This window comes from Amphibalanus amphitrite, unplaced genomic scaffold (assembly GCF_019059575.1).
Source record: "Amphibalanus amphitrite isolate SeventyFive unplaced genomic scaffold, NRLGWU_Aamphi_draft 000912F_arrow, whole genome shotgun sequence".
In the NCBI taxonomy this organism is placed as follows: domain Eukaryota; kingdom Metazoa; phylum Arthropoda; class Thecostraca; order Balanomorpha; family Balanidae; genus Amphibalanus; species Amphibalanus amphitrite.
The window spans coordinates 38,114-57,450 of record NW_024882406.1 but is presented as its reverse complement, the minus strand read 5'-3'; the positions used below and the strand labels follow the sequence as shown (position 1 = coordinate 57,450).

The 19,337-nt window shown below is 50.2% G+C and overlaps 2 protein-coding genes across 2 annotated transcripts; one reads left to right on the top strand and one right to left on the bottom strand.

The window, feature by feature from the left end:
• Positions 1 to 827: 827 nt before the first annotated feature.
• Positions 828 to 18,470, bottom strand: LOC122367989. The gene is made up of 2 exons (XM_043341568.1): positions 18,348 to 18,470; positions 828 to 2,872 (listed from the first exon to the last, which is right to left on the bottom strand). Exon 2 carries the CDS (start codon positions 2,559 to 2,561, stop codon positions 1,377 to 1,379), a length of 1,185 nt encoding a protein of 394 aa, XP_043197503.1. The 5' UTR covers positions 2,562 to 2,872; positions 18,348 to 18,470; the 3' UTR covers positions 828 to 1,376.
• Positions 4,458 to 15,972, top strand: LOC122367990 (innexin inx1-like). Its single transcript, XM_043341569.1, has 2 exons — positions 4,458 to 5,413; positions 15,730 to 15,972. Exons 1-2 carry the CDS (start codon positions 4,538 to 4,540, stop codon positions 15,970 to 15,972), a joined length of 1,119 nt encoding a protein of 372 aa, XP_043197504.1. The 5' UTR covers positions 4,458 to 4,537.
• Positions 18,471 to 19,337: the final 867 nt, after the last annotated feature.

Here is a 19,337-nt window from a genome sequence, read left to right as displayed (position 1 = left end):
ACATGAAAACCTTTTAGGAGCATGCAAAATAAGTACCTAAAACACGTGAGAAAATGTTTAAATATTGTAACCAAGACAATAACTACCAAGAGACTTCACACATATTCTCTCATTTTGGCGAAAAGCTTAGGGGGCGGTGTTACCCCCGCTTCCCCTAATGGTTAATTTTGAAAGGCATAAATTATTTAACTGAGCCGATTGATATTCGCCTATGGCCTGAACGCACAGAGACCAAAATGACGGGTCGACCCACACCGAACCAGCAATAATTTGTTGTGAGCCCAATAAGCTAATATTTGACAATCTTATGGCCGGTATCCTGATTTCAGTTAGACGGCAATGAGGCAAAGTTGGTTTTATTACCATTTCCAAATTTTGCTAATTGACGGAACAATCGCTGAAAAAAAAACATTACAGCTGAATCCCGCCGACAGTCCAAATGGAGATGAAGGACCTATTCAAATTTCTGTGATTTGAATGATGCCCGCCGCTGTCTATCCGCTTGATCGGCGAAGCCAGGTGGTTCCTGTCCTGAGTTATAACAGGACGAGTTGTATCGTTTCCTGTCGAAATAGCATTGTTGAGACACTCAACTCAACTGGTCCAACAACACAGGCAATACCTTCAAGTGGATGGTTCTTCAGTAAATGACTATCGGGGAGCGAGTAGTGACTGGTGTCGACACAGTGGTGACCGGTCCCAGTGGCGACTGGTGTCGAGCCACTGTTGACTGGAGACTAGTACACGGTGGTGACTGGTGCCGCCCTGCGAACCATGGCGACTCACCTGCTCCAGATGGGGGGACGGGCAGCTCCTGAAGACACCTGTATTAAGTGCAGACGGTCTTGTGACCCAGCCTTTTATTTATATTCAAAGGAGATCTCAGGAGTGCTCCGGCGCCCTTTGTCATCCAAGTCAACAGTAAAAAACGCTAAAAATAAAACGTAACATAAGTAAAACAGCAAAATATCGATCGGTTCGAAGCCACACCGAGTATGCCCTCCACATTCAACACACAATTGTTGTACAATTTTGCGAAATTTTCAAAACATGCAGTCCAAATAATCGATCAGTAAAATGGAAGCAAATACAACACATGCCGCCATGGCTGACCGAGGGAGCCGAAGTCTTCCTGATAGCTTCTTGAATAAATAAAAAGAAGATCGCCTACAGGTACTTATAACATGTCCCAGTTTAACAACATTTATACCGGCACCTACATCAGTTTGATAAAGCACCCACGGTTTAGTTACGCAATTGCACAATACAAGTCTATTCTATGCCTGGGTCCTACCCGTTCTCAGGTATTCCCGTAAGTAGTTGTCGTTGGTGACAAGCCCCAATGCTGTATTCATTCATTTCGGGAAACCACTTTTTCACGATCCACAGCACAAACCTTGAGAGGGTGTGTTCACATCAAACAGTAGAACATTAAAAAGAGTTTGCAGCATTCTCCAAGAGAGCGTCTTTCCCACGTGCATGGGATCGCGACACTCGCCCCTGACCGGCCCGGTCACGGCGCTGAAGTTGCTCCGATGGGTCACGCACACACTGTGGTAGAACTGCGTGACCTCGGCCACACCGCTGGTCCACACAGACAGCCGGGGAACACGGCTCGCCGCCTCGTGAACCACGGCCGACAGAACCATCAGCGATCTGGTGATGTGCCATTTGCGTCCGTACGCAATCTCCGGCATAAATGGTTCATTATCTTTCCACACAACTTTGGTGGCAGCCGCCAGTCGCGCGATTCTGGCTCTCTGCGCGGCTAGGTCAGCGATGAATCTCACCACCCGCCTGGTGACTCCTTCTCCGGGGTACCTCTCCGCGGTGACGTACCACGGGCCACTGCTGAGGACCACCAGGTCCGCACAGCGGCCCACCTCGCACTCGGCAAGCAGCGCGTCCAGGCGCTCACCGAAGCGCCGCTGCAGGAACGGTCGCCACCAGGACGTGCCGCGCAGGGTGGCAGTCTCACCTGCCAGCGAACAGCGCGCCCGGCCCCCCGCACCTGGCGGAGCGTAGATCTTTGCCTCTGTGCATCCACTCCTTAGATCGGACAGCTTCTCGGAGGACGGGATAGCCCTCCGAAGCTCTTCCTTGGAATAGAATATCCCACTGTAGAACAGGGGCACATTACTGAAATTAGCCGGTCTCATGTTGAGTTTTTTCATCAGAGTTGATTGGAGGCCATAGACCCTGCTGTCTCCAATGAAGACTACGTTGGCGGCTCGTTCACCCGGCTGAGATTTTTGCAATTTCCGAAGCCCCTCCAGCATTTCCTCGACGGAGCGATGTGTTTTCCGGCACCGCCGACGCCGGCCGTCCACTTCCCAGGGGAACTGGAGCTGGCTCATGAGCAGCACGTTCCGACACTGGTGCCACAGCTGCTCCCTGAACGCTCTGCGGCCGCCTCTGACAGGGGCAGAGGGGCGGGAGGGCGCTGGACGCGGCGCCACAGCGCCATGGTGCAGCGCGAGCACCATTAGAGTCGCGGCGGCGAGGAGAAACATAAGCCCACTGAGGGTATCCTTAAGCATACTGGGCCACCGAAATGGCATGTTTCATTTAAAATATCAGACGGGATGTCATATGAATATCACAATATAATAATGAATATGTCTTACGCCATATTAATTTCACAAAATAATGTATATTTATCACATCACACAGATATCACACATATTATACAGTATTCCTCACGTCACATGAGTTTGACACTTCGCACCAAGACCATCACGACATTCCGCTGGTACGTCCAATGCACAGCATTGTCACTTCCTTAGCAGTATACAGAAGTGCACTTTTTGTTGATAACTGGCTGAAACCGGAGCTAGAAGCGTTGAAATGTTGCGTGGAATAATTGTGACACCTGAAAAAAAAAACATTCGGTTGGATAAACATCACGTTTCTTCTTAGCCTTCACCTTTCTACACCTGGGAGCGGGGGAGAGGATGTTCTTACACCCACCTAAATCAGTTCCTGGACCAAGTAGCGGTAAGGCAGTGGCGCTCGAAAGATCGTCAAATACCACAAATCATCAATTGGATCATTTTCTAGTATAAAGGTCACTTCAACCAAAGCCCGGGGAAAATGCTGGGGTGAACGAAACGCAAAATATCGAATGGTAAATTATCGAATACATTACATCCAAGTGGCAGCGTATGGAATAAAAATATCGAAATGGCTCCCTTGCCCGTATTGGTGTTTTGCCAGTCGCGAACACATGGTAGGGGATCTGTGGGACCCCCTTGCTGTTCGGCCCTTGATTGAGCTAGAGCTTCGCGGAAAAAAACAAGCGTGCTGCCCGTGACGAGAGGAAGCTGAAGACACTCAATTTTAAGGTCCTATGTCAATGGTTGACCTTCCAGGTCCGGTCAGTGACCCAAAAGTCGGGAAAATCGGGACCTGCAAGAACTTCATAAAGGGAAGTTGTTACGTTTTTTCTGAGTGCTGATCACGAATTTCATGTTATTTTTAATCACAGATGATGTCTGATAGCTTCGTAACATGCTACGAAGACACAAAAACTATTTGGTAAATGTTCAAATGGGTGCTAAATTCGAAATCAGCTTCATAAACTACCCTAAAAATATGTAGGTAAAACTGGAAAAAATGAACCAAGATCATCAAACGTCAATGACCTTGACATGACCTTGACAACCTCCATTATGCATGACACCAACATCACTTTCACACGTTCGAACGTTTACAACCACAAAAAGACTGTAAACGTACGGATAATGTGAGCCGACATAGGTACGCCGTATCGCGATTCCGGCCAAATATGGTCTCGAGAAACAGGTTACAGCCAACAGGTCAAAGGTCATTTGGGTTAGGGTCATGAAATTTTCAGGGATGGTGTAGGTACAATTGATTAACGCGCCCAAGTGGCGGTCTCAGCCAACTTCGCCCTATTGGGGGGGGGGGGGGGCATATGTTACCACCCACCTCTAACTCAAAAACTAAGAGGGCTAGAAAGACGCTGTAAAAAGCAGTCGATAGCTCTTGATGCGTACGTTTGAAAGTATTTCGGTCATTTTTCATCTTAGAGCAATATTAGGGTCACCAGAGGTCATCAAAGGTCAAAATTTGCGAATTGTCATTATATTTTTCAGAAAACATGCTATTATCTCAGGAACTATGATAGCTAGAAAAACGCTGGGAAAAGCAATCGATAGCTGTTGAACTTCTCTTTTGATAAGGTCATTATCAAAAATGACCTCAGGTCATCGGTTTAGCCTCCAGAGGGCAAAAACTCCAAAAATAGCTGTTTTTAAGAAAAGAGTTTTTTGACAATAACTTTTGACTCAAAAAAGCTAGGTCATTTCTAATGCCAGAATCGTGTTCCTCTTGCCGAGACGCGTCGAATGAAGTATAATTTGACCTTGAAAGGTCAACTTCAAAATTTGTGACCAGAAGGAGGTGACCACTGCAGCTGCACTGCAGTGGCTGCTAGACTGCGCGCGCCGCCCGTTCCACAGCGCCGAGCCGGGCCGGGTCGACACACAGCGCACCCCGCCCACCAGCCGCCACCATGTTAGGGGTGTTCGGAACGCTCAAGAGCTTCTGCAAGATCCGGGATGTGTCCAACGACTGTCCCGTGTTCCGTCTGCACTATCAGTTCACCACCGGCCTGCTGGCGCTCTTCATCCTGATCCTGACGGCCACCCAGTTCATCGGCAGCCCCATAGACTGCATCAACGATGGCGACATCAGCACCCACATCATCAACTCGTACTGCTGGATCATGTCGACGTTCACCATGCCGGATGCCTTCTACAGGCAAGTGGGTGAGGAGGTGGCCCACCCCGGTGTGGGAAACGTCGGCTCGGCCTGGAACGATGACAAGGCCACCAAATACTACACCTACTACCAGTGGGTCGTGTTCGTGCTCGCCTTCATGGCCATCCTCTGCTACGCACCCAAGTTCATCTGGGACGCCATGGAGAACAACATCATGGGCACCGTCGTGATGGGCCTCAACTGGGGCCTCAAGACCGAGGACGAGATCACCAAGAAGAAGCAGACGCTGGTAGACAACATGCTTCGTCATATTAGGTCTCACGATATGTACGTGTACCGCTACTTCTTCTGCGAGCTGCTCTGCCTGGTGAACGTCATCGGCCAGATGTACCTGATGGACGCCTTCTTTGACGGCGAGTTCTTCACGTACGGCTCGCGTCTGCTCAACTTCTCCGAGATGCCGCAGGAGGAGCGTGTCGACCCTATGGTGTACGTTTTCCCGCGGCTGACCAAGTGCGTGTTCCACAAGTTCGGTCCTTCGGGAACGGTCACCCGCCACGACTCGCTGTGCGTGCTGGCGCTCAACATTGTCAACGAGAAGGCCTTCATCTTCGTCTGGTTCTGGTACATCATCCTGGCCACCATGCTGTCGGTGGTGCTGCTCCATGGGCGGCGCCACCGTGGGGTACGTGGGGTACTAGTACCCCACAGTCATTTGACTGTGGGGTACTGCATATACCCAGTACCCCACAGTCAGGAGCCCAGTCTGAGCTTTCAAGACTTTTTTCGTAGTCGTGCAATGGCCCTCTAAAACCGTTAAATAGGTTCTAGCAGTGGTCAAAAACTATTGACGACAGAGGGCCAGTATTGAAAAATTTAACCGGCGGCTGTTACAGGCCCCTACAGATCGGTAGGGCGCTTTTAAAGCCTGTCCTGTCGTGTATTCAGAGGGCCTTTATGTAGCTTAGAGGACCCCCGTCAAGCGATTAGGGACCCTTATAATGTGCTCAGAGGGCCCCGTGAAGGAATCAGGGACCCCTTCATGAGTTTAGAGGGCCCTCTCGTGTACTCAGGGCTTTTCTGTAACTCATAGGGCCCTCGTCAAGCGTACCTTCAGAGGCCCTTTAAGCGCTTGGGGCCCTTTTGTCGCTCAGAGAAGCCTCTCAGGCGTTCAGAGGGCCCTTTAAATGCTCATAGTTTTCTTGTAGCTCAGAGGGCCCAGTCACGTGCGATTAGGGGCCTCTTCATGCGCTTAGAGGGCCCTTCCGTGAACTCATAGGGCCTTTATGTAGCTTAGAGGGCCCCGTCAGGCAATCAGGGCCTTTATCATGTGCTCTGAGGGCCCTCGCCAAGGAATCGGGGGCCCATTCATGCGTTTAAAGGGCTCTCTCTTGTACTCAGGGCTTTTCTGTAGCTCATAGGACCCTCGTCAAGCGTTCAGGGGCCCTCTTAGCGCTGGGGCCCTTTTGTCGCTTAGAGAGCCCCGCCAGGCGCTCAGGGACCCTTTATATGCTCAGAGAGTTTGCTTGTAGCTCAGAAGGCCCGTTACGTGCGATTCGGGGCCTTCTCATGCGCTTTTAGAGGGCCCTGTCGTGTACTCATAGGGCCTTTCTATGGCTTTAGAGGGCCCCGTTAAACAATCAGGGGCCCCTGCATGCGGTCAGAGGGCCCGTCGTGTACGTGGAGGGTTTTCTGTAGCTCATAGGGGCGGCCCCGTCAAACGTTAAGGTCCTTTATGCGTTCAGAGGGCCCTTCTATAGCTTAGAGACCGCTACCAAACGTTCAGGGGTCCTTTATATGATCAGATAGTTTTATATAGCTCGGAGGGCCTCGTCACGCGATCAGGGGCCCTTCATGCGCTCAGAAGGGCCCTGTCGTGTACTCAGAGGGCCTTTATGTAGCTTAAAGGGTCCCCGTCAAGCAATCAGGGACCCTAATCATTTGCTCAGAGGGCGCCCGTCAAGGAATCAGGGGCCCCTTCATGCGTTTAGAGGGCCCTTTCGTGTATTCAGGGCTTTTTTGTAACTCATAGGGCCCTCGTCAAGCGTACAGAGGCCTATATGCTCGAGTTTTCTTGTAGCTCAGAGGGCCCAGTCACGCGCGACCAGGGGCCTCTTCATTTGCTTAACCCGCGCCGTGCTGGGGGGGGGGGCGTTTTTACGCCCCCCCCCTCAGGTTTTTCGCAAATATCTCAAAAACGGCGGCGCGCAGCGCCGCCGTTTTTGGTACACGTGTTCCTACATCATTTCCGCACATGTTGTGAAAATTTCAGACCTAGGCCGTTCAAGGTCAGGTCACCAGGTCACGTCAAGTGACCTTACCTCAGAAAAAGTTCAAAGGCTCGCTATAGCTACACCGACTGAACGATCACTTTGAAACTTTCAGCGATTGATATGAGTAACAGTATGTATAAAATGTATATCTCGGATTTTTGATATCTGTGACCTAAGGTCAGGTCAATTTTGCGACCTCTCCATTATAAGTCAATGGGAGAAAATTGAAATGCGCCTCTTTTGGACGAATATCGTTCAAAACGCTCTCAAACATCGGTTCATAGGTAAACATGACACACTGAATAGGAAAAATGCACCTGTGACCCCTCTGTGTGCCCCTGAGGTCATCTCAGGTCATGAACGGTCGCCAGCAGTTTTTTGGCTATAACTTTTGATAGAGACGTGCTAGAGCGGTGAAAACACGTCAGATGTGTTCAGCTCGACGATACGGATCGACTGATATGCAACATGACCCTTTTCGGTCAGGTCATGACCTTGACCTGAGGTCAAATTTTCAAAATGACCTTTCAAGGTCAACAAATAGTTCATTCGACGCGTCTCGACGAGAGGAACACGATGCTGGCAAAAGTAATGTCATGGCGCTTATGAGTCAAAAGTTATTGACGAAAAAACGTTTTTCGTAAAAACGGCTATTTTTGGAGTTTTTGCCCTCTGGAGGCTAAACCGTTGACCTGAGGTCAAATCTGAGAACATTACTCAGAAAGGTCTGTAAAAGGGCTATCGAATGCGCTTTTCCGCGGCGCTGTAGCTCTATCGGTTCCCGAGATAGCCGTTGGCAGTTTCCAAAATGTTGAAATAGTCAACATTTTACCTTTGGTGACCTCTGGTGACCTGACCTTTGACCTGACCCAAAAAATGACCGAAGTGTTTTCGTCCTTATTTTTGACGCCCTTTCGATTGCCGCTTACCGCGTGTCGCTGCGTGGCCCAGGAGCCGAGTTAGACGGGGGGGGGGCGTGAAAACGCCCCCCCCCCCAGCACTCGGCGGAAAGTTCAGGCCACCAGCACGGCGCGGGTTAAGGGGCCCTGTCGTGTACTCATGGGGCCTTTTCTGGCCGGGGCCCCGTCAAGCAATCAGGGGCCCGTCAAGTGATCATGGACCCCGTCAAGTGAACAGAGGGCCCTTTCATGCACTTAGAGGACTCTGACGTGTACTCAGAGCCATTCTGTAGCTCAGAGAGGCCCCGTCGAGCGTTCTGTATGCGCTCAGAGGGCCCTCATAAAGAGATCAGGGGCCTATCCAGGCGCTCAGAGGGCCTTGTGTATTCAGACGACCTTTTTGTAGCTAAGGGGACCCCGTCAAGTGTTCAGGGGGCCCCTTCATGGGGCTCAGAGGCTCTTTCTGTAGCTAAGAGTGCCCCCTCAAGCGTTCAGCCTCCGGGCCAGGAAAAGCGACCCGACTCTGCAGTCGGCTCCATCCTCTATCCCCAAAAAGATCATGCAACACTAACACTTGTCCCATTCTAAAAGCAAAATTTATTATAGCAAAATAATCGATTTCAAATTGAGCACAGTAAGTACCTGAAAATTGTCTTAATTAACCCTCACCGGCCGAGGAAGGGGATGCCCCCCCCCCCAGGGTTTTTTACGCGATGGCTCTGAACACGCCCGCGATAGAGAGAGAGCTGAAACTTGGCATGCCTGACTTTTGATTCAAGCCGGATCTTTTGACACCAATCGCATTTTCGGGTCCGGTCAGGTCACTGACCTATGACGTCATAAGTGAACCTCTACACGGTCTTCAGATGTCGCATCTTCGCAACGTCCTCACTGCCAGAGGAGCTTTCACAGCTAGGGAAATGAAACTTGCAGGACCTAGCATCCATAAGGAGTCACACATCTTGTGTATCTCGGATTTTTCTAAAGATCATATGAGGTCAGGTCATTTTCGTGACCTCACCATTTTAAGTGAATGGGGAAAAATGAAAACTAAAACCATTATTCTGGCGCCGGGAACGACCCCCTACTCTCTCAAGCACACAAAATTGTGATTTCATGCACTTATCGCAAGGATCGAATTCGATGCGTTACTTTTGCAATGTTGACCTTGCGTGACGTCTTTTATGACGTCATTAGGGTCATAGGGTGTCGCTGTTCGCCGGCCAAGTGGCCCGCGCGCGCGCCGCCCAGTCCCACGCCGGCCGGGCGTCCTTGGCCCTGGCTTCTTATTGGTTGAGCGGTCCGTGTGACCAGGCGAGACCGTTCGGCTGGGGTCGCGCCATCACGTGACCAGGGGATCCACGGGACCGGCTTCGAGGGCGCCCAGAGTCGCAGGTTGGCGGAAAAACCGGCTAACACCAGGTTTTAACCGTGCATTTCTTCAATAACTTCCGATCAATTTCAGCAAAAAAAAAGCTTTCAAGTTCTATCATCTTTCACTGTGGACTGTTAGATTGCTATTGCAAGTGCCTTTAACCCGCGCCGTTCTGGTGGCCTGAACTTTCCGCCGAGAGCTGGGTGGGGGGTGGGGGTGGGGGGCGCCCCCCGCCCCCTCGTCTACCTTTGCCCCTGGGCCACGTAGCTACACTGTGGTAAGCGGCAATCAAAAGAGCGTAAAAACTAAGAAAGAAATCACTTCGGTGATTTTTAGGCCCGGGCAGCGCTTGTCGAACAGCACTGCGGATCCGAAGGTTGGGACTTGAATTGTGAAAAACCGCCCGCCCGCCGCAAAACGCAAAACCGCAAAACGCGCAAAACGCACGCCCAAAACGCCAACGCAAACTTCGCAAAAAAACAATCGCCCGCGCGCCGAAAACCGCAGAAAAAAACGCAAAAAACGCCGCCAAACACCGCCCGTCCGCCGCAAAACGCAAACACCGCAAAAAACGCAAACCGCGCCGCCGCAAAAAAAACGCCCGCATCGCCCGCCGCCAACCGCGAAACGCCGCAAAAAACGGCCGCACGCCGCGAACCGCAAAACGCCGCAAAAACGGCCGCCCGCTGCAAACCGCTAAACGCCGCAAAAAACAACCGCCCGCCGCCCGCCGCTAACCGCAAATAACGGCCGGCCGCCGGCAACCGCAAAACGCCGTAAAAAACGGCCGCCCGCCGCAAACCACAAAACGCGGCAAAAAACGGCCACCCGCCGCAAACCGCAAAACGCCGCAAAAAACGGCCGCTCGCCGCAAACCGCCGCTAAAACGGCCGCCCGCCTCCAAACGCAAACAGCAAAAACACCCTCATCGCCCGCCCGCCCGCCGCCAAACACAAAAACCGCAGAAAAACGCAAACACCGCCGCAAAAAACGCCCGCAACGCACGCACGCCCGCCGCCAACCGCAAAACGCCGCAAAAAAAACGGCCGCCCGCCGCCAAACGCAAACACCGCCAAAAACGCAAAAACGGCCGCCCGCCGCCAAACGCAAACACCGAAAAAACGCAAACACCGCCGCAAAAAACGCCCGCCGTAGGCAAAACGCAAACACTGGCGCATTAAGACAAATATGGCGCCCTGCGGCAAATGTGGTGCATTCATATCTGCCGTTTAAGCAGCCATCCCTTAATTAGAGCGCATCCTATTCGTCCAATGTTCGACAAAGTTACGCACATTCTGCGCTTTTCGGCAAAAATGGCGCTTTGAGACAAACGTGGCGCACTGCAACAAACATGGCGCATTCGTTCACGTCGCTTAACAATTCATTCACCCACCAAATTCTAGCCCAATCGGACTTATACTTACAAAGTTATGTACATTTCAATATTTCACTATAAAATATCTCCGCAACGGAGGTGTCCAGATTTGCACATGTGCCACGTGACTACCGGTGGTGCAAGCAAGACTTGTCCCCTCACCGATTGTTCCATTACAGGCTTCCTGACTGGTGCTGTTTTCGTACTATAATGCCACAGTCGGCAAACACACAATAATCTGGGAGGTACGCGACTCAAACACGTGGCCACGTGGCACGTGCCGGACCTTTGACAGCTTCACCGTTCACGCCACGTGATGACCCATCGACGTGGCCATCAGCATGTAAAAGATGACCCCGGCCGGTGTCACCGTCCCTGAACAGTGGACAGCTAAACTCGAAAAACGGGAAAATTTAGGGAAATTTCACCTTTCGAATATATAATTTCCCCAGAATTTTAAATTTTTCATTTTACAAAAAATCCGAGATAGCAGTTTTTTAGCCCCCTTCATTCTGTGCCTATACCCGTTTTCAGATCGACCCTATCATAAAAACTGACGGCCTGACGGCCATTTCCCCCATTCCTTGCATTTCACAATGCTAGTATATTTAAGCACCAAAATTGACCCCGTGCCACGGCACGTGCAATAGCACGTGCGCCACGTGACCACTGGTGCAACAAGCTGGACTCATCTGCTCACCGGCTGCACTGATTTGGTGTCGCTAGGTGGAGTGGTTTCCACGCCATAGGACCCCCAGTTGGCCAATGTCGGATTTTCCCGGAGGTTACCCCATCAAACACGTTTGCACGTGGCACGTGCTTTTCAATCGCCCCATATCTGACCCTTACCATGTGGTAGCCGACACCCCGGGGCACAACATATTGGAACATTTTCAAAATCTAACGTGGAAATTTTTTGCAAAATCGATTTGAAAATAATTTTTCGAATTCGCCATAGGCTCAACATGGGGTAACTGTTTGTGACGATTACCCGAAAGTTCTCTAATTATATTTTAAACGGTTACCACCGACGGTTGGGGTGCCAGCCCGAGAGCCGACCCTAAAAATGTGAGCAAATATTACTGAACAGATTTTCCGTAAATCGCATTTTTAATTTTTCCCCATGTTAACCCTATGGGAAAATGCACGTGCCGATTACCCCAAAACGTGTCAATTATATTTTTTGTAACTTTGCCAGCCGGTAGCTCCCCCACACGGGACCAAACGGTGAAAATGGCAAGAAAATCTAACTATCCGTTTTTGCCCCAATCAAAATGTCCTAAATCGCGGCAGAAACGCTAAACACCCCCCTAGAGAGGTAGCTCAGGTTGGGATTTTCAATAGAAAATCACAATTCTAAAGAATAGTGATTGTCTAATTGAAAAGTCCCAACCTTCGGATAGGCCCGGGCAGCGCTTGTCGAACAGCACTGCGGATCCGAAGGTTGGGACTTTAATTGTGAAAAACCGCCCGCCCGCCGCCAAACGCAAAACCGCAAAACGCGCAAAACGCACGCCCAAAACGCCAACGCAAACTTCGCGAAAAAAAAAACAATCGCACGCCCGCCGAAAATCGCAGAAAAAAACGCACAAAATGCCGCAAAAAAAAACGCGCGTCCGCCGCAAAACACAAACACCGCAAAAACGAAAACACCGCCGCCGCAAAAAAACGCCCGCATCGCCCCCCGCCAACCGCGACACGCCGCAAAAACGGCCGCACGCCGCGAACCGCAAAACGCCGCAAAAACGGCCGTCCGCCGCAAACCGGTAAACACCGCAAAAAATGACCTCCCGCCGCCCGCCGCTAACCGCAAAAAACGACCGCAAGCCGCCCGCCGCTAACCGCAAATAACGACCGGCCGCCGGCAACCGCAAAACGCCGGAAAAAACGGCCGCCCACCGCAAACCACAAAACGCCGCAAAAAACGGCCGCCCGCCGCAAACCGCAAAACGCCGCAAAAAACGGCCGCCCGCCGCAAACCGCCGCTAAAACGGCCGCCCGCCGCCAAACGCAAACAGCAAAAACACCCGCATCGCCCGCCCGCCCGCCGCCAAACAGAAAAAAACTCAAACACCGCCGCAAAAAAAACGCCCGCAACGCACGCACGCCCGCCGCCAACCGCAAAACGCCGCAATAAAACAGCCGCCCGCCGCCAAACGCAAACACCGCCAAAAACGCAAAAACGGCCGCCCGCCGTCAAACACAAACTACGAAAAAACGCAAACACCGCCGCAAAGACGCCCGTCGTAGGCAAAACGCAAATACTGACGCATTAAGACAAATATGGCGCCCTGCGGCAAATGTGGTGCATTCATATCTGCCGTTTAAGCAGCCATCCCTTAATTACAGCGCATCCTAATCGTCCAATGTTCGACAAAGTTAAGCACATTCTGCGCTTTGCGGCAAAAATGGCGCTTTGAGACAAACGTGGCGCACTGTAACAAACATGGCGCATTCGTTTCTGTCGCTTAACAATTCGTCCACCCACCACATTCTAGTCCAATAGGACATAAACTGACAAAGTTATGTTTATTTGAATATTTCACCATAAAATATCTCCGCAACGGAGGTGCCCGGATTTGCACGTGTGCCACGTGAGCACGGGTGGTGTAAGCAGGACTTGTCCCCTCACTGATTGTACCATTTCAGGCTTCGTAACTGGTGCCGTTTACGTGCTATAAGGCCACAAATCGGCAAACACACGATAATCTGGGAGGTACGTGACTCAAACACGTGGCCACGTGGCACGTGCCGGACATCTGATAGCTTCACCGCTCACGCCACGTGATGACCCATTGACGTGGCCATCAGCATGTAAAAGATGACCCCGACCGGTGTCACCGTCTCTGAACAGTGGACGGCTAAACTCGAAAAACGGGAAAATTTAGGGAAATTTCACCTTTCGAATATATAATTTCCCCAGAATTGTAAATTTTTCGTTTTACAAAAAATCCGAGATAGCAGTTTTTTAGCTCCCTTCATTCTGTGCCTATACCCGTTTTCAGATCGACCCTATCATAAAAACTGACGGCCTGACGGCTATTTCCCCCCATTCCTTGCATTTCACAATGCTAGTATATTTAAGCACCAAAATTGACCCCGTGCCACGGCACGTGCAATAGCACTTGCGCCACGTGACCACCAGTGCGACAAGCTGGACTCATCGCTCACCGGCTGCGTTGATTTGGTGTCGCTAGGTGGAGTGGTTTCCACGCCATAGGACCCCCAGTTGGCCAATGTCGGATTTTCCCGGAGGTTACCCCATCAAACACGTTTGCACGTGGCACGTGCTTTTCAATCGCCCCATATCTGACCCATACCATGTGGTAGCCGACATCCCGGGGCACAACATATTGGAACTTTTTCAAAATCTAACGTGGAAATTTTTGGAAAAATCGATTTGAAAATAATTTTTCGAAATCGCCATAGGCTCAGCATGGGGTAACTGTCCTTAACGATTACCCGAAATTTTGTCATTTATATTTTAAATAATTACCACCATGAGGTGGGGTCCCGGCCCGAGATTCGACCCTAAAAATATAATTCATTTCTAACGTGGAGTTTTTGCGCAAATCGAATTTTAAATTTTCCCCCATGTTAACCCTATGGGAAAATGCACGTGCCGATTACCCCAAAACGGGCCCATTATATTTTATGCAACTTTGCCACAAGGTAGCTCCCCAATAGGGGACCAAACGCTGAAAATGGCAAGAAAGTTGACCGTGCCGTTTTCGAGGGATTCAAAATGACCCAATTTCCGGCAGAAACGCAAATGTCCCCCTAGAGAGGTAGCTCAGGTTGGGATTTTCAATAGAAAATCACAATTCTAAAGAATAGTGATTGTTCTTTATTGAAAAGTCCCAACCTTCGGATATGGTCAGGTCAACGGTCAGCTCACCAGAGGTCATCAAATGTCAAATTCAGTCCATTTCAATAATTTTGGAAACTGCCACCGGCTAACTCGGGAACCAGTATGTAGAGCTACAGCGCCGCGGAAAAGCGCATTCGATAGCCCTTTTACAGACCTTTCTGAATAATATTCTCAGATCTGACCTCAGGTCAACGGCGTAGCATCCAGAGGGCAAAAACTGTAAAAATTGCCGTTTTCACGAAAAATGTTTTTCGGCAATAACTTTTGACTCAAGAGAGTCACGACGTTAGTTTTGGCAGCATCGTGTTCCTTTCGTCTAGACGCGTGGAAATAATTATTTGTTGACCTTGAAAGATCATTTTGAAAATTTGACCACAGTCCAAGGTCATGACCTGACCGGAAAGGGTCATGTTGCATATCAGTCGATTCGTATCGTCGAGCTGAACTACGACCGCCCGCGTCTGACGTGTTTTCACCCTTCCGGCACGTCACTATCAAAAGTTATGGCCACAAAACTGCTGGTGACCGTTCATGATCTGAGATGACCTTAGGGGCATAACAGAGGGGTCACAGATGCAGTTTTCCGATTCAATGTGTTATGTTTACATACCGATGTTAGAGAGCGTTTTGAACGACATTCGTCCAAAAGAGGCGCATTTCAATTTTCTCCCATTGACTTATACCTAATGGAGAGGTCGCAAAATTGACCTGACCTTAGCTCATATATTTTGAAAATCCGAGATATACATTTTGCACATATTGTATTTGTTAGGTACTCATATCAATCGCTGAAAGTTTCAAAGTGATCGTTCAGTCGGTGTAGCTATAGCGAGCCTTTGAACTTTTTCTGAGGTAAGGTCATTAGACGTGACCCGGTGACCTGACCTTGAAGACCCGGGTCTGAAATTTTCACATGTGCGGAAATGATGTATGAACATGTGTACCAAAAACGGTGGCGCGCAGCGCCGCCGTTTTTTATATATTCGCGAAAAACCTGAGGGGGGGCGGCGTAAAAGCCCCCCCCCCCCCCCAGCACGGCGCGGGTTAATATCACGCCATGATAAATGTATGGGCCCTTTTCACCGTGCAAGGGCCCTTTTCACCATGGGCTCCTTTCACTATGCATGGGCCCTTTTCACCCTAGTACCCCACAGTCAAAAATTCGTGGCGCCGCCCCTGTGCTGCTCCTGCGTGCCATCATGATCTTCGTGCCGGCCGTGCGCCCCAGCCTGATCCACATGAAAAACCGGATGGTGCCTAGGGATGCCATCGAGGTGATCTGCAAGAAGAGCTCTCTGGGTGACTGGTGGCTGCTCTACATGCTCTGCTTCAACCTGGATCCGTTCGTCTACAAGGATGTCATCGCTGAGCTGAGCAAGAAGATCGAGACGGCCGAGAGCAACGTGCCTCAGAGCAAGTCGTCCATGGTCTGAGCGATGATCGGTCCTTCAGGCCGGTCCGTGCGGCCGGCCGGCGACTCCGCTAGTGGACATGACCTCGCCTTTGGTGCTGACAAAGGGGCGGCCATGTTCCGTGAAGGGACGCGTCGTGAGCGCTGTTTTGTAGACATGGAGATTACTACAGCTATGTGGTTTGTCCGTCAGATGTCGGGCAGTTTGTCCGGGCTGCGGTGGCGGAGGACTGGTGACCGGTCCAATAACGGCACCGTCCTCGCGCCCGAGCGCCAACACCAGCCGGCCGAGCATTCCGGCTCAGCCGGCGCAGTTGGGCGGTATGCATGGTCTGAATGTGCGATGGTCGAAACTTTTATGCTGCCTTCTGGGGACCAATAATATGAAGCAACTAGTGGCTCAAGATTAGGATACCTTTGTATGTTTTTTACGACATTTTTACGACCGAGCTTGCGCGGTGCGGGGAGTGGTTTGTCCGCCGGCGCTGCCCGCCGTTTGCATGTATGACCGTGGTCGCCGGAGGCCGGCATCCAGCCGGGCGAGGCGTGGTGCAGCGCCGCAGGGCTGCTTTATATCTACATCACTGGCACCCACATGGCGAAAGGATCTCACACAGACTGTTCGATCCCGGCTCAGCAGATGACAGAAGGCGCCTGCGTTGTGTACACCGCTCGCCAATGAACTAGTGTGTGGTGGTCGCTCGACTCTGTTCCGCCAATTTCTAAATTCTCAGCATCGCTCGGCGGGCTGGATGTTGAATGTGCGCCGGACCGAGCGATTCGGGTGGCCTGTATTTTTGTACTGATTCGTCGTATGCTCTACCAGGTACGTAGATGATAAAGTCTGCTGTGATTATTAGAAAAAAACCTTCAAAATTTGACCTCAGGTCAAGGTCATGACCTGACCGGAAAAGGTCATGTTGCATATCAGTCGATGCGTCTCGGCAAGACAAACACAATGAGGCTAACCCCAGCGTTCTATCTTTTTCTAATCGAGAGTTATTGGCAAAAAACTGCTTGTAGCCTCAAATGACCTCGGATGACCTTTCAAGAGGCTATCAGCAAAAAAGACACCCTGGTCGTCACGGGTGGTCTAAACCATTGTTATCCTGAAATATTTGGACTGTTCCTATGCGTACACGCGGATCTAGAGGCATTTTCGTTTTTCTCCATTGACTTATAATGGAAAGGTCACGCCACTGACCTGACCTTAGGTCACGCATATAAAAAATCCGAGATATACAAATTGTAGGCACCCATAACATCATGTAATCCACCAAGTTTAAAACCTTTCTGACAAACACTGCAGGCTGGACATGATTGCAAACTTTTTTTTAGGCTTGGTCAGTTAACTTGACCTGGTGACCTGACCTGACATGACCTGGTGTCAAAAATTTCACACATTGTCCAAAATTGATGTACCAAAAGCTATCCCAAGCGGCGCGGCGCTACGCGCCGCGGTTTTTATTTATACGAAAAAAACGCAACAGGGTGGTAACGTATGCCCCCCCCCCCCACCCACTGGGGCGAAGGTTAAGTCGAGGGTGCTAAGAGTTTCGATGCAACCCGTCGCTTTTTACTCGTGAGTTATCTGTTGAAAGCCGAGAGGTGTCCGCTCGACCTCGTTTGTAAGAGCGAGAGATATTTTGCCATTCGATGTGTTGTGTTTCGGTGTTTTGTCGGAAATCGCAAATAGGCGCCGGACCCTCCTCCTGTCACCTCGTGGAAAAAATACTGACAGCAATATGTAAATCTATTCATGACTTATAAGACATGGTATACCTACGTACGTACACTGACGGCGGCACATTTTTCTTTAAGATTGTACTGGATTCTAGAAACATTACTTTCTCTGGGAAAATATAAAACACTTTGTAAATATCAAACATGGTTTTTTGATCATTTCAAGCATTTTTTTTAGAACTGCAGCAAAACTAATTTGAGAGAAGTGGTATATTTCCTTTGAGCGCTTTATGTGAAAAGCGTAGGTGAAGCATCAATACTTTTGACACTGGCCAGCTAAAAATACCTATCAGCTTACTCCAAGGCCGGCTTACTCCTGAATTTAGGTACTTTCAGACCTGGTTCTGTTCAATCATGCCGCTCGTCTCGTGCCGTAGGGATTCATTTGTGCGCTTGAAGCGATTAGATAGGCTTGAAAATCCGACTATTACTATACGCTTAAAGCCTGAAACAGACTCTTTCTGCAGTCAGGAAATCGCATGCGCGGGAGCCAATTCGGGGAGCACGCTCGCATCAATCGCACTCACCTCCCGAATGCGATTAATGCGGGAAGAATTATAACGTATTTGAATACGCTCTCGGCATGCGATTTCCTGAACGCAGAAAGAGTCTGTTTCAGCCTTAACAAATTAATTGCATATACACGTTACTTACGCTAGTCACGTGTTTTCACGACATTGGCCACGGTCACAATTTTTAGATTGTGATCCTCCACGGAGTCAGGCCACTCTCGGAGCTGCTGAGGTGTGCGCACCAGTCGAAAGCCGGCCGCCGACTGGCGCCGGCTGTCCTCCATCTCAGAGAAGCGCGGCGTGGTACCGCCCGCGGGCGGCCTGCACACCTTTACCGCCACACCGGCCCCGCCTTTACACAGTACAGGGTGTCTCAAAAGTTCGTTGACACTTACCAGCCTTGCTTTTTCGCCAACAATTCTGAATCAATATGAAATACAACCTCAAAATTTGCATGGGCATTGGTAACACCCGTCCTCAAGCAGTGTAATTGTTTTCAACTACACCTTTTGTCAGTTTATTTCGGTACGTGCGCGTCCATTTTAGACCTAGCGGATTCTTTGTAGACATACCGCAAAGCTATGTATCAGTATAGCATTGCATGTCGGCCGTTTATAGCGGTGATCGGCATTAGAGCATTTAATTTCGGCGCAGCAGCAAAAGACGCGCGGTTTCGGCGTGTCCGCATTGTATTTTGGCGATGCTGCTGGAGATTGGAGACGGCCGCACGATATTTAGAACAGCAGCAACCAAATTCGGCGATATTCATTCAATTTCGGTGGCTATTTGGAAGCAAGCAGAGACTTCTCGCTTACAAAATTAGCTTGTTGGAGCATTGTTATTAAGTCAAACGTTTTTCAAGGTGTTTACTGTTGCCACTGTCTCATTGTCTGGACTTGAGTGCATGCCTCCGGCCCTCCACCCTCTCCGTTATGGCCGAATATTCCTTTCGCCATCGCCAGCGATGGGCATGATTTCATGTTCGTGCTTTCTGTGGGTTACACAAAACATTACAATGTGCCAATTAATTTCTATCAAGGAAGTACAAATAACATAAGTGCATAGGCACCTGCTTAAAACGAAGCTGGCGGAGAACAAAACCAGGCCGACAGGGTACGCGACTACTGAACTT